Here is a 20,712-nt window from a genome sequence, read left to right as displayed (position 1 = left end):
GAGGCTCTACAAAATATTTAGATAATTTCAAAATAATAAAAACATTTTCCAGATACATAGTCTAGAAATAGTTCTTTTTCTTCTTTTCTCTGTCTCCCTCAGTAGAGTGCTGTGGCATCACAGCTCACAGCAACCTCCAGCTCTTGGGCGATGGTGATTCTCTTGCCTCAGCCTCCTGAGTACCTGGGACTACAGGTGCCCGGCTATTTTTGTTGCAGTTGCCACTGCTGTTTTAGCTGGCTGGGGCTGGGTTTGAACCCATCACCCTTGGTATATGGGGCCAGCGCGCTACCCACTGAGCACAGGTGCCGCCCTAGATACATAGTCTAACAGAAGACTCTTCAAAGTATCACTTACTCAGGAAAAGACCAAAATTGTCATTTGACTACTTCTAATTTAGTAAAATTCAGTCATAACAATGTTTATGATATACGTTCAATCAAAATATAGCATTAAACTGAGCAGATATATGATATAGAGTGAAATAAAAATATGACCCATTGCTTAAGCAAGTTAAATATCATATTCCATTTATTTTCCAGATGTTATCTATCATAAGACAAACTATTATTTCATGTGTTACAAAAAATGAAAACACGTGGCTTAGAGTTTTTATCACTTTCCTATTACTTAGTCCTTGATACTGCTAAAGCTCTTTCAGATTTACTTGGGCAAAGCTTTTATACCATATGTCACATAGCTGTGTAATTATCAAAGCATAAAATGAAGATGTTTTATTTAACAAAACAGCTCCCTTTTGCATCAGTGATGCATACACAAAGACTTCTTACATATTAAATCAAGGCTAGCCACAAAAGGTCCATGCCCGGAGTAATCTTCATGGGCTCTCAGTTATCTAACCTTTCGGCAGCAGAAACTGACTCTGATCTTTTCATACAGTAGCATCCTTTGAGAGGTCCAGCCAGTCACTTAGTAGCAAGGTGATTTCAGTAGACTTCTAACAAGGTGGGCCAATGAATCTTTACAAGAATTGAAACCTACCTTGGGTAGGAGTTTGCTTTCTCTCTCCTGAGTTCTTCTGCCAGCACCACTGTTCTAAAACTATGGAAAATCTGATTTATAAAGAGGGGATCCAGCCTAGTATTCCCTTGGACCAAGAGTCACATTGCACAGTGAGGATTTAACCATTGGGAATAGTCTGAGACCCAGTGGTCCTACGGTATACCATGGACAGAATTGATAAAGTTTATGGTAGATTGGAGTGATCCATGAAAGGCCAAGCTATGAAAGCAGCCTGGAAGTGACAACCTATGTGTATGTATATACTGAACCAAAGACCAGTAGGTCATGCTTTGTCTGCATAGCTAAAACATACAGGTCTGAGATTCAAAGGGCAGGATGGGCCAATTTCCCCATTATTTTGCCAGGACTCATTTGCTGAATCTGTGCTCTTTCCCTACAACGAGGGGTTGCTGGATTGGAGGACCTATTTCCTGGGGGAGCAAGGCAAGGGAGGCTCCAGCGGAGTACACAGTTTGATTTACAATAAACCTAAACTACCACGGATGGATGAATGCCTGGCTGTTTGGGTTTCTCTTCCTGGTGGACAAGCAGGAAAAAGGAATTAGTAAAACAGTTAGGAGGAGAATTCATGCTGATTGTTGTCATGCAGTACTAGGGTTCCCGCTACATAATGAGAGCAGGTAGAATTTTGTCTGCAACTTGCCGGGACCCTTGTGGATATTATTGTGGTAAAGGAATAATTGTAATACCAAGGTCTGACAAGAATAAGAGTGAGACTTTTTTCTGTCTTTGCAGTCTCTTAGTGGATTATCTGTGATGCACATCACTTTCTGGCTTAAAGTTCTTTCAACAATAAAATTGTCTTCTTTCTCTGCCTCTGCAAATAGGTTTTCTATGTTGGAAGGAGACTGTGGTTTTAGTGCTGTTTCTCCAAGAACCCCTAACACCCAGCCAAATTTGAATAAACAGGTAAAATGAATTTTTAGTATAAGTAAATTTTTAGTATATACATGTCCTAAATTGTGCACATACTGTTTGTTTTCATAAAATTAAATTTCATACTTTTATTTCCTAAATTTGGTGATGCTACCTCCATCCTCCAGGGAACATCTGGCGCTATCTGAAGCCATTTTCAGTTGCCTAGAAGGAGGAGCCTGGAGGTGCTGTTAAACATGCCCCAGTGCATAGTGCAGGCCCTGACAAGGATGAGCTGAACCCAAATGTCAGTAGTGTGAGGGTTACAAAAGCCAGACCTATGGCACCTGGTTTCAGTGCCGCTGAAGGGGACAGGTCCATACAGATGCCTCCTTAAGGGATTGGGGAGGGAGAGCAGGCTTTGCTTCAGCCTTCAAAGCCGTCTGTGAAGCCCTCAAAGCTGTCTAGAAAACCAAAATTCTCCTTAGCCACAGCAGAGGCCCAAGTTTTAAGCATGAGGAAGTAAAAGCTCCTGGGGCCAACCATCTGCCATTGGGGTAAGAGTTGGTGGATAACTACCATGCTCTGCCAGCCTTTAGCATGACCTCTGAAAGATATTTTAACAGCTCATCAGGAATCCCCACCTGTCAAATCTCAGGAGTCCACAGTAGTCATGATCCTTTAACCCACTTCTTTCTCATTTTTCCCACTCCCTCACTTCTGCTTTCTGAGATCACTTCCCATGTAACTTGTCACCATCTGAAATATTTTCTCAGGCTCTGATGTTGGAGCTCACCTAAGAGAAGGTATATTATGTCACTAGAAATTTCCTCCTGTGAACATCATGTCCAGAACGAGCTTACCCTGAAGTGCTGTGCAGTTAGTTCTTTGTTGTGGAGGGAGAGCGGGTAGTGAGCTGCCTGGAGATCCTTCAGAGCTGTAGAGAGTTTACCCCTGTCTTTGAAATTAGCAATCACGTTTCCAACAGCTTTCAGAATCACCAGGGCCTGCTCTGTAAATCGGTAGCTCTCCTGCAAAGACAGAGCACAGCAGCTGTCCTCACTTGCAGTTCTTTATGTGTCATTAAGTTTATAAAACTTTAATTTCTGTTAAAATATGAAACCTCTGCTACCCATCTGATTTGATAGCTATTTACAGAGAACTTAACATGATACTGAGGCATTTTACTAGGTGCTGTGGGCTCAGAGGTATGAAACGAGGAAGGCGGCTCCTACCTAAGAGGGAGCTCATAGAGGGCACAACACTGTCATGGGGGGGTGGAGGGAACTTCTCCAGAGTATTAAGGTCTAGACCTAGCTCTGAGGGGTGACTGTGTGAGGTTTGAGGACCGAGGAGCAGAGATTTCAGAGGCAGAGCTTGGAAAAGACAAGAGAGGGAACAATTGTGGGCTGCTGCGCCTACCTGTTGTCAACTTTGCGGAAACATTAAAAGCAAGAAAGAGATAGGGTTTAAGGAAGTAAATACTGTAATTTTTTTCTTTAATGATATGAGGAAAGTCTAGGTTTGTCTGAAGGCTGTTAGTGGTGAGTAGTGGTGGAGTTGCCTGGAGCAGCCACATGGAGACTGTGAAAGTTGGAGGAAAGTTTTTCTTTTCCCCTAGGGGCTCCATGGAGCAGAATTTCTGAGCAATGCTCCCCCCGCGCCCCCCACCCCTCACCACCTGCTGAGGTTTCTGGACAGCACAGGTGCCCCGCTAGGCTGATACACGGATGGAGACAGATGCAACTGACTGGCCACCTGAACACAGCGACCTCTTCATTACCTCCTCCAATCCTCCAAAGCCTGGGTAAAGCCTCATCTCAAGGGGTTTTTCTCCCTACAGTGGAACAATCACCAGAAAAGTTCTCTGGTCAAGAGAATTTGACTAGTGGGGGCGCTGGGAGAATCCCTTATGGCTGTCAGCCTCTTTGCTCCTGGGCCAGTCTCCACCTTTCACTTCATTACTGGGATCAAAGACAGCAGTGCTTGGGCTTGAGCCCCAATAACCTTTACAAGAGGCATGATAGATCCAGAGAGATATAAGCTTACAAACCCAAACAAATGACCCCCTGGCGAGTTAAGTCACCTGAAGGCAGGCAGTCACCGCATAGTGAATACCATGCACAGCAGACTCACTTTTAAAAAGACAAGAATTTGAAATCAGCAGGATAAACACAGTTATGAAAACAGGAGACATCTTTTTATAAAGTTGAGTTGCCCATCTTCCTTCTGTGCCTACTAATCGGGAGGGCATGAGACCTGGTGAGGGACGGATGGCACAGCAAACAGCAGGCAGCCGCGGGGAATCCAGCCAGGAAGAACCTGCCAGCGGCGCCCAGCTGGGCCGGGAAACCAGCTGGTCTGGAGCCATCTTTTTTGCTATACATGATTTGCTAGCGGCTTAGAGAATGCCATTGAGACAGGGTGGTGCCACTTGGAGTTGGCTTCCTGTTTGTCCCTTTACTTTTGGTGGGGAGGACTAGAAGCTGAGGCTGCATCAGGAGTTATGCGTTCGGGAGGCCACAGCTAATCTTCCCCAGGCGCACAGGTGCAGAGAAAGGGCCCCAGAAACCCAGAGAAAACTTCAGAGGAGGCGCTGACTCCACTCACCTCCCCTCTTATTCCAGGCCTGTCAGAGCACAGGAGCAAGAGAAACCACGGAGACCAGAAGCAGGAGGAGGAGATGAAAGAGAAATGACAGAACCTTCCGTGGGCAGCTCCCTCCCCTCAAATCCCAGAGACACCCCCCCAAATTCCTTAGGCCAAGGAAGGAAGGAAAGGAGTGAGAGATCAATTTAGAAAGAGATCAGTTTAGACTGTATGAAAAAGGACTATACTGACCTTTCATCCCTCAAAGGACCCGTGCTGTTAGCAGACACAAAAGGGCATCCAGCACCGCAGAGGAGGGAGCAAGTTACTGGGGAAAATATATTTTATTTGCATCCCTACCTGTTTAGACTGTTATACAAGATGCAGCCAGGATTTTCTTGCAGAATATACTTAATAGTTTTAGAAGGTAAAAGCAAAATGAGTAAGTAGAATAAAAAATAAAAATCATATTTAGTACAGAATCTCTGAAAATAAGCCACACAAGAATTGTAGTTACTAAGTGTTTACCGGCTCAAAGTTGGGCAGCACGACGTCTTCATCCCCGATGACGAAGGTCACCATGCTGCAGACGTTTATGGCGTGGCCCACTGGGGAGTAGGCAGTGAAGAGCAGCATGTGCCTCCTGGACAGAGGGGACACCGGTCAGGACCCGCTGCGTGTTGCCCTGCGGTGGCCTTTGCCTCTGCTAGTTGCTTGATGACAGTTTGGAACTCACGCCAAGTCAAGGGTTAGTGAAGAGTTGAAATTTTTAACATAGAGGGGATTAGGACCATTGAACTTTTTACTCTAAAAGATCTCTAAGAGACCATGAAATCTCTATTTTACTAATTTTGTATGACAAAAATAGACTAAATGCCAACTGCTCTCCAGCATGTGGTGGGGGCATCTCCCACACGCTGCAGTCACATGGTGAAAGTCTGGTGGTGATTTCTCCCCGATAACGGTAACTTGTGTGGGCACAGGGCTTTGCAGATGTCACACAAGTCTCTTCCTCACAGAGGTAGCATTTCATGTAGTTAATGGTGCTCCTCCCACCAGGAAGCAGGATCCCTGAGAACGGGGAAGCCCGTGGTCCCTTAGTTATAAGCATGTTCAAAACATCCAAGTGGATGGGTTAGGTCCTGTGGGGGTGGGGGAGTATAGGCTAGAAAAGGATTCTTCATTCCTTCCCTGTGCTTATGTGTCAAGGGAGGAGCACACACACAGAGTAAGTTGGTGTCTGGGTGAATCTCTCCACCCCAGAGTGTTTAGGGCAGATGTAAAAAATGTTGAAGTTTCATAATTTATTATTTTCTAGAAATACAGGATGCTGCTGTACATTAATTTAGCATTTGATTTTGTTGCTTACGCTCTGCTTTGTCCACAAGAGCCATAGCTTTCCATGGGTCACACTGAACTAGCAAGAGTAATCTTGAGGGCAGAAGAGCTGGTAAAAAGATTTATTTCATTAGAAACATAAGGTCAGATTTTGAATTTTATTCATCAAAATCATGAAACTTTTTCATTATACATATTTTCTTTAAAATGGACGCTGTGGTGTGTTCAGCCCTACTTATCTTCATTAAAAATAATACCTAACAAAAATGAACTCTGGTAAAGCTACAGATTGGTTTACCAATGTCTAAATAAAATCAAGATTCTTGCGAAGGAATATAAAATAAGATCCATGAGAAAACAAAAGGGATTCTTTAATTAATTTTAGTAAATGCTAAGTTAAGGAGGTTTAAACAATATTGTTTACTAAAGAAGTTCCCAGAATTGACAGTTATGGATCTTCTGAAAGATCGAGTACAGCATGTCTCAATTTGTTGGCTTATGAAATTATTTTTTGCAAGAACCATAAAGATAGAACTATGCCTTGTGAAATCACTCAGGAAACCATATCCCAGGTCCCTGTTGTTTCCTTCTTTAGTAATCAACAGTTTTTAAAGCTTCAGAAAATTCTGAACATGGGAAAAATGAAGTGTCTCCATACCCAACAGGCAGACGAACCATGGTAGCCTTGGTGGCGTATGTGTGAATCTTCACGACCAGATTGCGTGGCTTCAGAGATTTCCAAGAAATGGTTTCGACCATTAGAAGTCCAGGCTCTATGGGAGGGCTGTCTTTTGTTAAGGCTTTAAGGTAAGTGAAAAAATATTGACATTTTGTTGTGAAAGAAAAGCTGGCCTTCACTCAGGTTACTTTTTAGCCAGTAATAGCATAAATAATAATAATATTCAATAATTGTAGATATTCTAAAAATGTTCAGAAAACATTAGAAATGACTCCAGGTAAATAACTTTTGAAAATAATACTCAAGCGGAACCCAGATCTTCCTGCTTGTCCTGTATTCCTCCTGATAATCATGCCCTTAGGGGATGAAACCAGGAATGAGAACATTAGGAAGAGGAGCCTCAACAAGTAGCTATATTTCATTATGGTCACTGCAAAAGTTTTGAGACAGACTATGTTGTGATCCATTATTTCACTTCTAAGAAACACGGTCAACAGTGTCCTTTTGATTCACCTATGTAAGTTTTTCAACTTGCTCAGCTTATCAGTGTTGCTGGGAGGGACTCATTTGCTTCCATCTGTGCAGATTGTACATTTCTTGGTTTTTCTGTATCTCAAAACTTTCTTAATGAACCATGTAGTCTGTCCCTTTTATTATCTCTATGGCAGTAATTACATAAATGCATAAATTACATTCTAAATGCAATTTTAAAGGAAGGAAACACATATCTGGGAAAGTACGAGATTTTTCTAAGACAACGTCAAAGCAAGTTTGTTTAGCTGAATGTTTGATAATTTTTATCTGTTTATCTCAATTTTTGCCTTTGATTTGCAGTTTTTGACTTTATGTAGAAAATAGCAGGTAATTAACAAAAAACATTTTAATATCAAGTTCTTATTTCAAAATAGACAAACAATCTGAACTATTCTTCATAGAGACTGAGGGCAAAGTACTTCTTTCCCTATTTCCAGAAAACACTGGCACTGGGGATACAAGGTCATAAGAGGGCTGATTTCATGGATATGTAATTCAAATGTTTCAGCACGTGGCGTGGCTTCAGTGCTATTTGTTTTGTAGACATATTAAAGCTAGATTGCTAAGTTTCTGAACGTGTATTCTACACCACGTATTTATTTACCACATACCGTATGCTGGACGCCATTTGAAACATAAAGGAAACTTTGGTAAACAATAGTGTTTACCTCAGTGTTAACAAAACACACAAGACTAAGCATTCAGCAGAGATTCACTGCCCAGGACAGGGCCAGGGACTGTTAATGTGAGCTGAAGATAAATGCTTTAAGATAACAGGCAGGCCAAAAATTAAATGGTGCTGTTTTGCATGTGTTAAGTGTGTGTGTGCCAGGGCGAGGCCTTGCAGTGGGGCAGAGATGGTCGTACTTTAGGAGGGAAGGCAGAAGGAGAGCGTGAGGGAAGCTCAAAAGGAAGATGAGGTGGGTCAGTTTTGATTTCTCCTGTCTTTTCAGTGAAATCGGCAGCAAGGCCATCAGTTGAAACTGAGTGAGTCGAAGAGAGAGTGTTGAGGATGTGAAGAGAAAGCGATCTGAAGGCCTGCAGTAGTCATCCAGAGGAATAGAGGGGAGAGGGAATAAACTAGAGAATTGCTGGCAGACCTGCCGGGCTTTGCTGAGATTTGTGCTTCTCTCTCTCTTTTTTTTGGTAGAGACAGAGTCTCACTGTACCGCCCTCAGTAGAGTGCATGACGTCACAGGACTCACAGCAATCTCTAGTTCTTGGACTTAGGCAATTCTCTTGCCTCAGCCTCCCGAGCAGCTGGGACTACAGGCGCCCGCCACAACGCCCGGCTATTTTTTGGTTTCAGTTTGGCCGGGGCTGGGTTTGAACCCGCCACCCTCGGTATATGGGGCCAGTGCCCTACTAGATTTGTGCTTCTCAATTTTAAGCAGGGCTGGACAGTACTTTTTTTTTCTTCCAATCACATTTAGCTGCTCTTTTGAAATCACGGGTTAGGTGCAGAGTTGAGGTTAACCAATGTTTGGATTTTTTGAGGAAAGCAAGATGAGAAGATAAGAAGGGCACATGTTTTGAGGGTACATGCACGGATATGACAATAGCAGTGAGGGACCATAGAAGCTATGCTAGGGATGGGAGAAAATGAGGAGAGAGATGGACAGAGGAAAAAAATGGCAGGTGAGAGGGATGGAAGGCCCAGTGGGGTCAAGAACTGTAGGAGTCGGGACCCTTGAGAGAGTGAACTCAAGAGTCAGGAAGTGGCAACCAGAGAGTGGAGTGTGTGGAATTGAGATGATTGACATGGTGCCCTAATTGGGGAAGATAAGGTCTACAGTGTAACCATGAAAAAGCAGGGGCAAAGGGGGTGGGGAAAAAGACTTTGGGGGTTGTCAAAACAAAAAAAGAAATTTCATGGTTTTCAATAGATTTTGAAAGAATCAATAATAATAAATTGTATACGCAAACAAACAACTCAGAACAACTTGGTATGCCAAAGAGATGACCAGGTGAGTGTAACCCAGACAGGTACAAGTGGTAAGACTGAGCACGATCTTTGATGTCTGGAGACTAAGGGTATCAGAGGAGGAACTTGTGAGAGACTCTGGAAAGGGAAGAAGTTCCTTTATCATGGGATAAAGTTCCCATAATTATTGCATATTCCCTGGCCTGAACACGATCAGGGCTTTAAGACCATCCTTGCCTCAGAGCCCTCTTACCTCCATATTCCCCCCAGCGTACCAATGCAGAAAAGCAAACCAGCAGTTCGATAGGTTTTAGACTATCCACAAATAAATGGTAGCACACGCGTTCGTCTGAGAACTGCAAGAAATTAGACAAACCATCACGCTTAGTCTCAGTCCATTAGTGGCATTATTTTCTACTTCTAAATGATGATATAGCACAAGACCTAACATTGACAGGAAACCTACTGTATTACAGACACCACAAGTGCTTTTATGTGTTTAATAATATGAAAAAAACAACTGGTGAACACTGGCATCAGTCTGTGGAAGCTGGATCTGCAGTGCCTGTGTGAGCCTTTCTGCCATATCAAAAAGGCAAAACTCTTCTCTATGAGCAAAGGAGGGGGAATATCCTTGTTCCAGAATCAAGAAAGAGAGGAGGAGACTGGGCCCAGGGCTGTGCAGTGCTCAGAGAATAGGTCTCTGAGAGGCAGGGAGGTGAGGGTACATGCAAGGATATGACAATGGCAGTGAGGGACCATAGAAGCTACGCTAGGGATGGGAGAGAAACGAAAATGAGGAGAGAGATGAACAGAGAAAAAAATGGCAGGTGAGAGGGATGGAAGTTGGCAGAGTAACGTTGGCAGAGAATGGGAATGTCTAATGAAGTATTAAGGATTACAGTATTTTACAGGGCAATACATGACATAAACCTTCCTATCCTTCTTTCCACCAAAATATTCACATATATCCATTGCTTGCTGATGCACCAGACTGTAGTTTTTGTTTTGGAGATGCATTAAAGTCTTGAGTAAAATCACAACTTCCCTTAAAATACAGCCACATAAGGGTTAAATGTACGTGATTTCAATTCATCCTACAGGACTGCTATCCTAATTATAGATGAAGAAACTAAAACACCAAGAGGGTCAGTGATCTAGGAAGGTCACAGAGCTTGTAAAGAGCAGAGGTGCGGTTTTGAAGTAGGTATACATATCCCTGACTCTAAGGCTGGGGTGACAGGTGCACCATCATTGTCTTCCCAGTTCAACAGAATTCTGACCACTGGCATGCTGAAAATACATTCGATGAATTCATTTGTTGCTATACTTTAAAAGTCTTTTTGATTATTTTACCACAACATTTGAGTAACCAGTAAATAAATGAAAGAACAATTTCTAGTAACACTGTTAAAAAGAAATATAGTTGTTTAATCAAATGTAAGAAGATTGCTAGAAATGCTTGGTGAAAGGAAACCATGTTTTCCGTGATTGCCCTCCACATTTTTCATTAGTTTTCTTCGAACACTATTTCATTTGTTTCCTTTCATTACAATGAGTTGGTGATGTAGACAGATGGTTCACATATTCACCATCTGAAAATATGAGGAATCCCAGGATTGGCCAGTCCAGTACATGTGCCTGAATATTTTCTGCTCATTTGCTGCCATTTTTAAGGACCTGAGAATTGAGGTGGAGGAGGAGGAGGATCTCCCAAAGGTCATACACAGGGACTCTGACCTGGTGCCAGCAGGGGCCTCTTTGAAAGGCCCCTGTTCCTGCCTCACACTGAGCACAGGTGAAACAGCTATGGAATATAATGCAAACAGGCCTCATGTTCCACGTCCCCAGTTCAGCTGGCTGCTAGTGTCAGAAGTGTCTGCCTTCAGATCATAAGCAACCCTCCCTTCCAGGCCATACGAAAGGCCATTGGTTTGAGTTTCAGTGCCTTCCAAAAAAAAGTTATTTTCTCACATCATTAATGTTAAAACAATTAGAAGAATAAAAAACTCATGTAGAGGTCTGGGCAGGGTAGCTCAAGCCTGTAATCCTAGCACTGTGGGGGGCTAAGGTGGATGGATCACCTGAGCTCAGGAGTTTGAGACCGGCCTAAACAAGAAGAGCAAGACCCTGTGTGTACTAAAAGTAGACAAACTAGCCCAGCACTGTGGTAGGCACATGTAGTCCCAGCTACTTGGGAGGCTGAGGCAAGAGGATCACTTGAGCCAAGGAATTTGAGTTGCTGTGAGCTGTGACATCATAGTACTTTAGCCTGGGGCAACAGAGGGAGACTCTGTCTCAAAAAACAAAACAAAACAAAAGGCTCTTGTAGGGATGTTATCTTTTATTTTGTCAAGCTGAATCATCAAAAGAAAAAACATTCTAATATTTACCAACACTTTGTAAGAATAGGATCAGAATAAAGGACAGCTGAATGTTTTGCCACATGCACATTTATATCAGGATGGTAATATGCAACAAAAACTCATATGCAAAACTGCCTTAAGAAATGACTGCCAACCTTAAATTTTACTTAATAATAGGCATTCTTCTAATGTCTTACATACATAACTTCAAACTTGCTCTGTCTCCTTTTATTAGATGTAAAATTATGACAGGGATACCTCTCTTGTAGGGTTTGCTACGAGGAGTTAATGCAGTAAAGAACCTAGTTTGGGGATTGCAATACCTATAAACAATTGCCATTTGATTAATGGCAAGTTTTTGAAATAGAAACATGCCCAAGTAAACCGTAAACTACATTATTTTCATATCAAACTCTGGGTTCAACTCTTCCCAATTAACAATGTGGTTATCTTTATAAAGTCAAAGCAGTCCTCTGGGTGTTTTTGTAGATAGACTCCGTGCTGAGGTAGACTATGTCTCCCCTATTCACTACTGTGGACCTGATTCTTCACTTTTAGAGTAGGCAGCCACCTGCAGAGAACCTGTCCAGGAACACTCAAAGGGTTTCTCCGCCTGCATTTCATCTCTGACAGGTGCAATGGAAAGTCATTTTCAAGACTGTTTCCTAAACCTACCTCTTGCAGATTGTTCATGGAGCTGAGGGATTATCCTCAGGGGCTTGGATGGAGTTGTCCTGAGACAGGGAACCACCCTCATTTCACTACAATTTAGTTTCACAGAATATGTGTTTTATTAAAATTCTCCTTAATGCCTAATTTGTTAATTAACTTATTCAATAATTTTTTCAATTGAGCTCCTACATCATGCCAGGAAGGTTGTACAATGGTAAACAAAAGAACACAGTCATTCTAAAGAGGCAACCATCGGGCAGGGACAGGGAGCGCTCAGAGGGGTGCTTAGGGAGTGGGAGACTGGGAAGTGAGGTTCACAGAGGGCCTGGAGAGCATGAGGTTGAGCCTCTTAACCCAGACTCCAAGGCAGGAAGGAAGCCTCATGGTCAAGGACACTCGTGCTGCTCTCAAAGGCCTTCTTCCAGGCATTAGCTAGATGAAGGCAGTGAGGAAAAAGGGAAGACACCCCAGGTATAGGGAAGAACATGGAAACAAGCAAACAAAGAAAAAAGAATCTAGACATGATGGTGAAAATCTATACATGTGCTAAGGACTATACACTATCCAGTGAATACTGATTGAAACCAAATCTAATGAATTTATTTTACATTTCCTTCATTTATTCATTAATCAAAATTGTCTTACTGTGAATTTGTCTAAGGCACTCAGTATGTAATTACTACAACATAATCAGATGAATCATACTTGGAGTTATGAGCTAGTGGAATTTTGCTTATTGTCTGGATAAGGAATTACTAGAAGACTCTAAAAATTAATTTTTTAGATATAATTATATTACCAGTTTAGAAATGCTTAAGAAATTTGAGGGCATTTTTCACTAGTGTGATTCCATCAAAAATTTAAGTCTATGAAGGGAAATGGTAGAGATCGTAATATATTTACCTTGAATTCTGATTTTTGAAAGTTAAGGCAATATGAATTTGGCTTGTGGAAAATATATATATTCCTGAAATGAATAATTTATAACAGGTTATTGTCATTATATGCAAGATTAGTACTACATGGTAAGTTTCTTAGAATCAAATAATTATAAGCAGAAAGTTTAAAAATACACTGTATTAAGTTAGTTGCCCTAAAGGGACAAAAAGTATCCCAGTGAATAAATTGTCTTCATTTTAATTAACAAGTCTTTGAGGAGAAGCCGAAACAACACTGAGACTGGCTTAGCTATGAATGTGTTATGTATAATCAACACATTTATTTTTCCCTTCTAAAATTTTTATTTAACATTATACCAACACCAGGCTAATACTGACATAACTCTTTTGAATGATAGCTAAGAATCAAGAGGTTATGTAACCACTGTATTAAACACACAGATGAGAATCTGATATAAATCTGTATAATAATGCAGCCCCAAATTTAACCACTACAACATAGTCAGATGAATCAGATTTAGATACTTACTGAAAGCATATGCAGAAGTCTTCAAAATCTAGCCATATTTCTTTAGAAACACTATTATTTATGGTAGAAAGTTCATCCTGCGATTTTTCCTGTGTTTCTGTTATCTGGCTGATCAAATCTTTGTCCACACTAATTCCATCAATTGGGTGGGAATCTCCCAATCCGAGATCGATCTGTTCATCTATACCTACCAGAAGACAAATATGTCTAGCACATCTAGGTGGCCAAATAATAAAATTTATAAAGGGGAGTTTCAATATCAGTCTATTGGGGGAGAAAATGTTTAGTGAAATAATCTTTCACATGCAGGCCTCAAACGTGTGGAGGCCCACACAAAGACACATTTCATATGCTGGGGAGAATTTAATCTCAACTTCTCTGCATATCGGAGTGTTCAGAAACTTTGAAATCGCTTTGATAAATTGGCGCATACATTCTTTGAAGACTGTGAAGTTACAACAGAATTTAGCTACCTTTTGTGCTTAAAATCTGCAGTGGACATGGTCATATCTGAGGAGATGGCTGTGACAACAGAGAGGGAAACGAAAACTTGAAAGGTCTTCCTACTGTAACAAATGTGTTTCAGTAAGACATTTGATTAATCCCCATGGCAAGTGAGTCTATGGTCTTTTATCAAGCAATGTTATTAAATTATTGCGGACTTTTGAATCCAAAATTTATATATGCACATGCCACCACCCCCCACTGCTCATTTTATTTATTTTTTAGTATAATTCTTGACCAAGTCTTTATTTAGGACCTGAGGAGTTTCAATGGTTTAAACATCTTAATCACAAAGTGTATGCCTTAAAATGCATGAATTTACTCAGGGATCCTTAATCAGATCCTCTTTCATGTTTGGCCAGAATTTAACAAGTGCCATGCTCTCATGTTTCTAGCCAGAGCAGATTAGACTCAACAAGCCAGAGGAGACAGTAAGAGGCTGCTGAGTACCAGAATGCACAGCTAAAGGCTGTCAGGAAGCAGAGAGACTCCTGTGTGGCTTGAAGTCCATTGAAAAATAAGTCATGAGGAGATTGTTAATTTACCTTTTCCAAGTACAACTTGTGCAGACATATTTCCCTAGGAATTGAAAGAAACACATTAAGAAACCATTTTGAATTCATTCAAACATTACCATTATCTAGCAGGGCTCCACAACCTTTTTGGCACCAGAGACCAGTTTCATGGAAGATAATTTTTCCATGGACAGTGTGCTGGGCAGGGGATAGGGGCATTTGGGGGGCTGGTACATAGCCCAGAGGTGGGGGACCACAGATCTGCAACACTAAAGTTCTTAAAAGAGGTAATACAGTTTTTGAAACATTGAAGAAATATATTTCTGGGAAAACTTGCTAAGACATTCAGTAAAATAGAATTGAGTTTTAACCTTAAAATTCAAAGGATGTGGATTTAATTGAACAATTGGCTCAAGGTTTAAATTTGTGACTTGAAAACACATAATGTGTTAATGTGTTAAATGGTTGAATCGTAAAAGTAAAATTAAATCTGTAATATCACCAAGTAGAAATATTATTTTTATGAGGTACTTGTCTTTAATACAGAGGAAGTAATGAGATTATTTTTGGCAAATAATATACTGGACATAAAAAGGCTGACTTCAATTTCAAAAATTATTCCTAAAAATTTTAATGGGGAAATTAAGGCGAATTTATGTGTAACAACTCTGTTTTCTCTGGAACACAATCAAAATACCAGTAAGTGTAAAAATATAATGGAATAAACTCATACGGACTGATTATGGGCTGCATGAACAATATTTTGGATGGTGTCAGGTGGGTGCGGAGACAGAGGTAACTGAACATGTGCCAAGGACAAAGCAAAGCCCATCCATGATGCCTTCTGATCCCAGGAACGAGCTGTACCCGAGGAGGAGAGGATGAGGTATAGGCTGAAATATTGACAACCTGTCAGGTTGACTGTCTTCTCCCTAGTCTCCTCTGGCTTAGCATCTAGTCTTCTTCTGGCTGAATAGGACACCAGATACATATTGCTTCAGGTAGGAAATTAAATAAGAAGACTCTAGATCAGGATTCACAGATATGGTGGAAAGCAGGAGAGGCCAGTGGACAGAGAGCAGAGGAGACATGCTGAGTGTTGAGACTCCCAGCGCTTCTGTACAGCCTGGCTCTCAGAACATGAGTGGATGGATAAGGCTATACCAATCCCTGTGGTCTTATTCCTTATACATAGGAAACAGAAACACTAACACAAGGAGCAACATTTTTTTAAATTTAGTAATACCAGAAAAATAAAAGGATATTCTTCTTTCAAATAAGAAAATTCTACAACAAATGAATAAGGAACAGGGGAGCTCTTAGAAAATAAAAATTGAATAAGTAAAATAAACTTAACAGAAGATTTAGCCAGTAAAGTTGATAACAAAAGACAAAGAGACAAAACTATAAACCTTTTATAAGAAAAAATAACAGAATGCTTCATGACATTGTATTTGGCAATGATTTCTTGGATTTGACACCAAAACTCAGTCAAAAAAGGTAAAAATAGATAAATTGGGCATGAAAATAACAATAACAAAAAAAAAAAAAAACCCTTCTGCAAATCAAAGGATACAATCAAGAGAGTGAAAATGTGTCCTACGGAATGGGAGAAAAGATTTGTAATCATGTATCTGTAAGGGGTGAAGATCTAGAATATGTAAAGAATTTCTACAGAGAAAAACAACAACAACAAAATCCCCAAATCCACTTCAAAAATGTGCAAAGGACTTGAATAGATAGGTATTTCTTCTAAGATGGTATACAAATGACCAACAGCTCATGAGAAGATTCCTCGCATCACTAATCATTAGGGAAATGAAGATCAAAAACCACAGTGAGAGCTAGGTACAGTGGCTCATGCCTGTAATCCTAATACTCTGCGAAGCCAAGGCAGGAGGATTGCTTGAGGTCAGGAGTTTGAGACAAGCCTGAACAAGAGTGAGATCTTTGACTCTACTAAAAATAGAAAAATTTAGGACAGGCATGATGGTGTGCTGAGGCAGGAGGAAAACTTAAGCCCAGGAAATTGAGGTTGCTGTGAGCCGGCCTGAGATCATGGCATTCTAGCTTGGGCATCAGAGGAAAACTCTGTCTCAACAAAACAATAGGAGGCCTACTAAAAAAAAATAAAATAAATAAAAAAAAAAAAAGACCAGGCAGTGGCTTACACTTGTAATCCTCAGAGAGGCTGAGGCAGTAGATTGCTCAAGCTCAGGAGTCCAAGACCAGCTGAGTAAGTGCGAGACCCTAACTCTACCAAAATTAGAGCAAACTAGCTGAGTGCTGTGGCAGGCACCTGTAGTCCCAGCTTTTGGGAGGCTGAAGCAAGAGGATCCCTTGAACCCAAAAGTGTGAGGTTGCTGAGAGCTACGATGACACCACAGCACCAGGGCAGCAAAGTGAGACTGTCTATGAAAAAAAAAAAAGACAAAGAAAAGAAAAGAACAAGCTTTGCCAAGGGTGTAGAGAAAGTGGAACCATTGTGTACTGTTGATACGAATGTAAAATGGTGTATTCACTACGGAACCAGTGTGGTGGTTTCTGAAAGGATTACCACAGAACTTAGCAATTCCACTTCTGGATATATTCCCCAAAGACTTGAGGCAGAGTCTCAAGGATATATGTGTACACCCACATTCATAGCAGCGTTATTTACAACAGCCGAAAGTGGAAGAAACCTAAATGTTGGGGGATGAATGGAGGAAACAGAATGTGGTATACACATGCAATGAAATATTACTCAGCCTTAAACAAGGAAAGAAATCTTAACACATGCTACAGACATGAATGAATCTGGAGGACATTATAACAAATGCAATAAGCCAGTCACAGAAATGCACTCCACTTACATGAGCTACCCAGAGTAGTCAAATTTGCAGATACAGGAAGTAGAATGGTGGGGAGAGTAGGGAGTTGCTTAATGAGTATAGAGTTTTACTTTTGCAAGGTGAAATGCCAACCAAGTTTCCAATATGTGTGTATCAATATCCACTCCTGTCAGCACTGAATGAGAGTTATGTCACATCCTGGCCCACGTTTAGTATTGTACATTGTTGCCAGTATTGTGGTTGTAAAGGGCTATTTATTTTTTAGTAGATAACATATTGACATATACAAATACTAAAAATACCATGGCCAAGTATGGTAGCTTACGCCTATAATCCCAGCAATTTGGGAGGCTGATGTGGGAGGATCATTTGAGGCCAGAAGTTAGAGACTAACCTGGGAAATAGTGAGACACTGTGTCTACACACACACAAATCAGATGATTCATTTTGAGAAATATGTTTATTTCCATCAACTATACAATGAGCTTTGTATCCTAGAGCAGTGTTTTTCAAACTTTTTTATCTCACGGCTCACTTGAACCTCTAGTTAATCTTCTGTGATAGGCTTAAATTATGTGGAACAAAAAAGAAAAGAGTAAAAAAAAAAAAGAGACTATGTTTACTATGCTTTGAACTTCTTTTGAAAATAATTTAATAAGGTTCTTTAAAAGTTTTCATGGCACACCAGTTGAAAATCACTGTCCTAGAGAAGGGCTTCCTAATCTAGTGTCTACTGGGGCCCATAATTAAATTTTAGGAATTCACTAACATGGATGGTGAGAAAAGAATTACATATTTAACTAAAATGCAATATTTTCTTCAATTATCAATTTATCAATGTAGGCAAGTAGCCATGATGTTATTAGAAATAACTGTGACCCTATCAACCAACAAAATCACAATATTTTGCATTATTTTACAGTTGTTGCAAATATCTTAAAAGATCATGTATGCTGAGCATTGCTTCGATTTGACAATAGGCATTAGGCCCACTGTTGCATTTTGTGTGGCCACATCTTCCCGTCTGCAGATACTCCTTTGACCTACAGCTGGTCAACTATGACAGCTATGCTTAGTAGACACTGAAGGTGTGTGTCCCCACACAGACAGCTGTGCTGCCCATCAACAATCGTCAGTTAACTGACACGCAGAGGCAAAGAGTTGTTTCCATCATGTGCTAGAGTTTTACAAAGTTACTAAGGGGAGCCATAGCACATATGGCTTTGAAAAAAAAGCTTTGAACCCTGAAACTAAAAAAACTGTATGCAAATGGGAGACATTTAAGAAAACCCATGGCACCATTGCTTACAATAGAAAGAATCAAGAAGTGATGGATATAGCCACTGACACTGTGGTACAATAAACAAAAATTGTACCATAGTTACACCAGAAATACGACTGGCCAGTGAAATGAATGAACCATAACACCACACACATAACGTTAAGTGAAAGAAGCCACAGAAGAGTACAATAGGAGCCCACTAAAATCATATAAAAAAGCCAAGCTACATATTAATATCATTTACAAATATATACATAATTGGCAAAATTAGAATAGTATAGAGCTGCTTGACACTAAAATCTAAATGGCAATAGGAAATATGACCAGAAAGAAATGAACAGGGGACTTCTGCAATAGATGAATATTCTATTTTCTAAGCTAAGTCATAATATATTTATGTTAATAGTATTCTTTACTGTTCAGATGCATGTAATATATTCTTTGGTATGTATAACATATTTTACAATTTATGAAAAAAGTCTTCTATCATTAAGAGGTGGGCCCACAGTAAGAGGAACACGGTTACCTGAGATACAGCTCCGGCTATTTGAGTAAAGTCTGTCTGGCTAATGTTAGCAGTTTCATCAGTTTCAAGGACAGAAGGCAAACCAGATCTTGGGGGAGCCCCTTTCTTAATAACTGAGCGTACATAATGACTAATGGAAACAAAACAGAAAAACAAACTTGCGTTATTTAATTTAAAGTTACTAGTAAATGACTACAGTTTTGTCACAGGAAGTTCTTTGTTCATTTTGCACTCTCCTTCTCTTATCTAGTAATTTCTCTGCTTCATGCTCAAACATTGCATCACCTTCTGTGCTACTGAAAAGATATATCCCATATCAGTCAATGTATTGAGTGTCAAAACTTTCTGGAACGCTATTTGGTTTACAGATATGGTGGTCATCTTTGGATTTTGATGTTCAAGACATAGAAAGTTGACATTGGGAATTGCTTCAATTAAGTATCAGAGTAATGTGCCAGGCAAACAAGGGATCAGGGTCAGGAAACAAATTACGAGTCTTGAGCACCCACTCTAACATCTGCTACTTTCCTCCTAGCTACCCAATTAGATAGTACTTCCTCTCAATTGCTGATATGAACCCAGGTCAACCTTGCCATACCTAGAATGTTGTAGTTACAATAAAAAACATTTACAATAGTGTATTTATTTTAGGTAAATGTGTCTCAAAGATAAAAGTAAATTCTATATAGAGAGACTTCATCTATCAAAATTTATTTTCCAGTTAGTTTTCCAGTTGTGTAAAACTTCCTAATTCATCTCTAACTAAACTTCTCTGATTTATGTGAAACTGCCACTATGCCACTAGAGGGTAGCACAAACACATTTGTGAGGCTCCCATTCAATCAAACAAGGCCCTGAAACAAGAATGGGCAAACTTCGAGTGTTCCAACAATAAAAAGTTGTGACAGCAGTCATTTTCAAGGACTCACAGAGAAGAAAAGGGGTGGGGGGAGAGATATTCTTCTTATGTTGAGCGGAAAGCTGAGAATCTATAGCAAAGCAGGTCAAGGGATGTGTCTTTTACATAAGATGAAATGCCATTTATATATCTTTGCTTTTGGCTCTGTCAAATAAAATGAATATGCAAATGTATTCATAACAGATTCAAGCAATGAATAGATTAATTGAATCCAGTAAGCGATGAAGTCGTCTGTATCTGAGTATTAGAATTTAATCCACCATTTTAATCAAGTAATAAAGCTAAAAAAAGATACAAAGAAATAAAAGAAAAGAAAAATTCAGGGGATTCAGGTTATGAAACCAACATAACCTGATTGTTCTTGATTGGCATAGAGATTCTAAAAGGCTGAGTAGAACTATTTAAATTGGGAGGGAGTTTGTCCTGCTCTGCAGCTCCAATTCTTAAAACACTCATAATCTCTGATTAGTATGCAAATTCGATTAGCTGTGAGATGAACAAAAATTACCTGAAATGGCAAAATCATCATCTGGGTATGATGGTTCATTTTAGGGGTCAACTTGACTGGAGTGAGGGATACCTAGCTGGCTGGTCAAGTGTGTTAGTGAGGCTGTTTCTAGAGGAGACAGATGAGTGAGTCAGTGTGTCTAGAGGGGAAGATACACCCTCAGTGTGGGCAGGCACCGTCCAATTGGGCTTGGGCCTG

At 40.3% G+C, this 20,712-nt stretch overlaps 1 protein-coding gene across 9 annotated transcripts in view; it reads right to left on the bottom strand.

Annotated features, from left to right (window-relative positions):
- ADGB (androglobin) overlaps positions 1 to 20,712 on the bottom strand; it is a 167,674-nt gene that overhangs the window by 63,876 nt on the left and 83,086 nt on the right. For all 9 annotated transcript variants that reach the window (XM_053591390.1, XM_053591391.1, XM_053591399.1 and 6 more), the window contains 8 exons: positions 19,088 to 19,217; positions 14,479 to 14,512; positions 13,430 to 13,616; positions 12,905 to 12,968; positions 9,217 to 9,319; positions 6,485 to 6,626; positions 5,017 to 5,131; positions 2,763 to 2,930 (listed from right to left, as the gene is read on the bottom strand). In XM_053591390.1, coding sequence (XP_053447365.1) covers positions 2,763 to 2,930; positions 5,017 to 5,131; positions 6,485 to 6,626; positions 9,217 to 9,319; positions 12,905 to 12,968; positions 13,430 to 13,616; positions 14,479 to 14,512; positions 19,088 to 19,217 — 943 coding nt within the window. The remainder of the gene's footprint in view (positions 1 to 2,762; positions 2,931 to 5,016; positions 5,132 to 6,484; positions 6,627 to 9,216; positions 9,320 to 12,904; positions 12,969 to 13,429; positions 13,617 to 14,478; positions 14,513 to 19,087; positions 19,218 to 20,712) is intronic.

The sequence above is a fragment of the Nycticebus coucang genome, chromosome 5 (assembly GCF_027406575.1).
Source record: "Nycticebus coucang isolate mNycCou1 chromosome 5, mNycCou1.pri, whole genome shotgun sequence".
In the NCBI taxonomy this organism is placed as follows: Eukaryota; Metazoa; Chordata; class Mammalia; order Primates; family Lorisidae; genus Nycticebus; species Nycticebus coucang.
The sequence above is the reverse complement of the archived record's forward strand: the minus strand, read 5'-3'. Positions and strand labels throughout refer to the sequence as shown.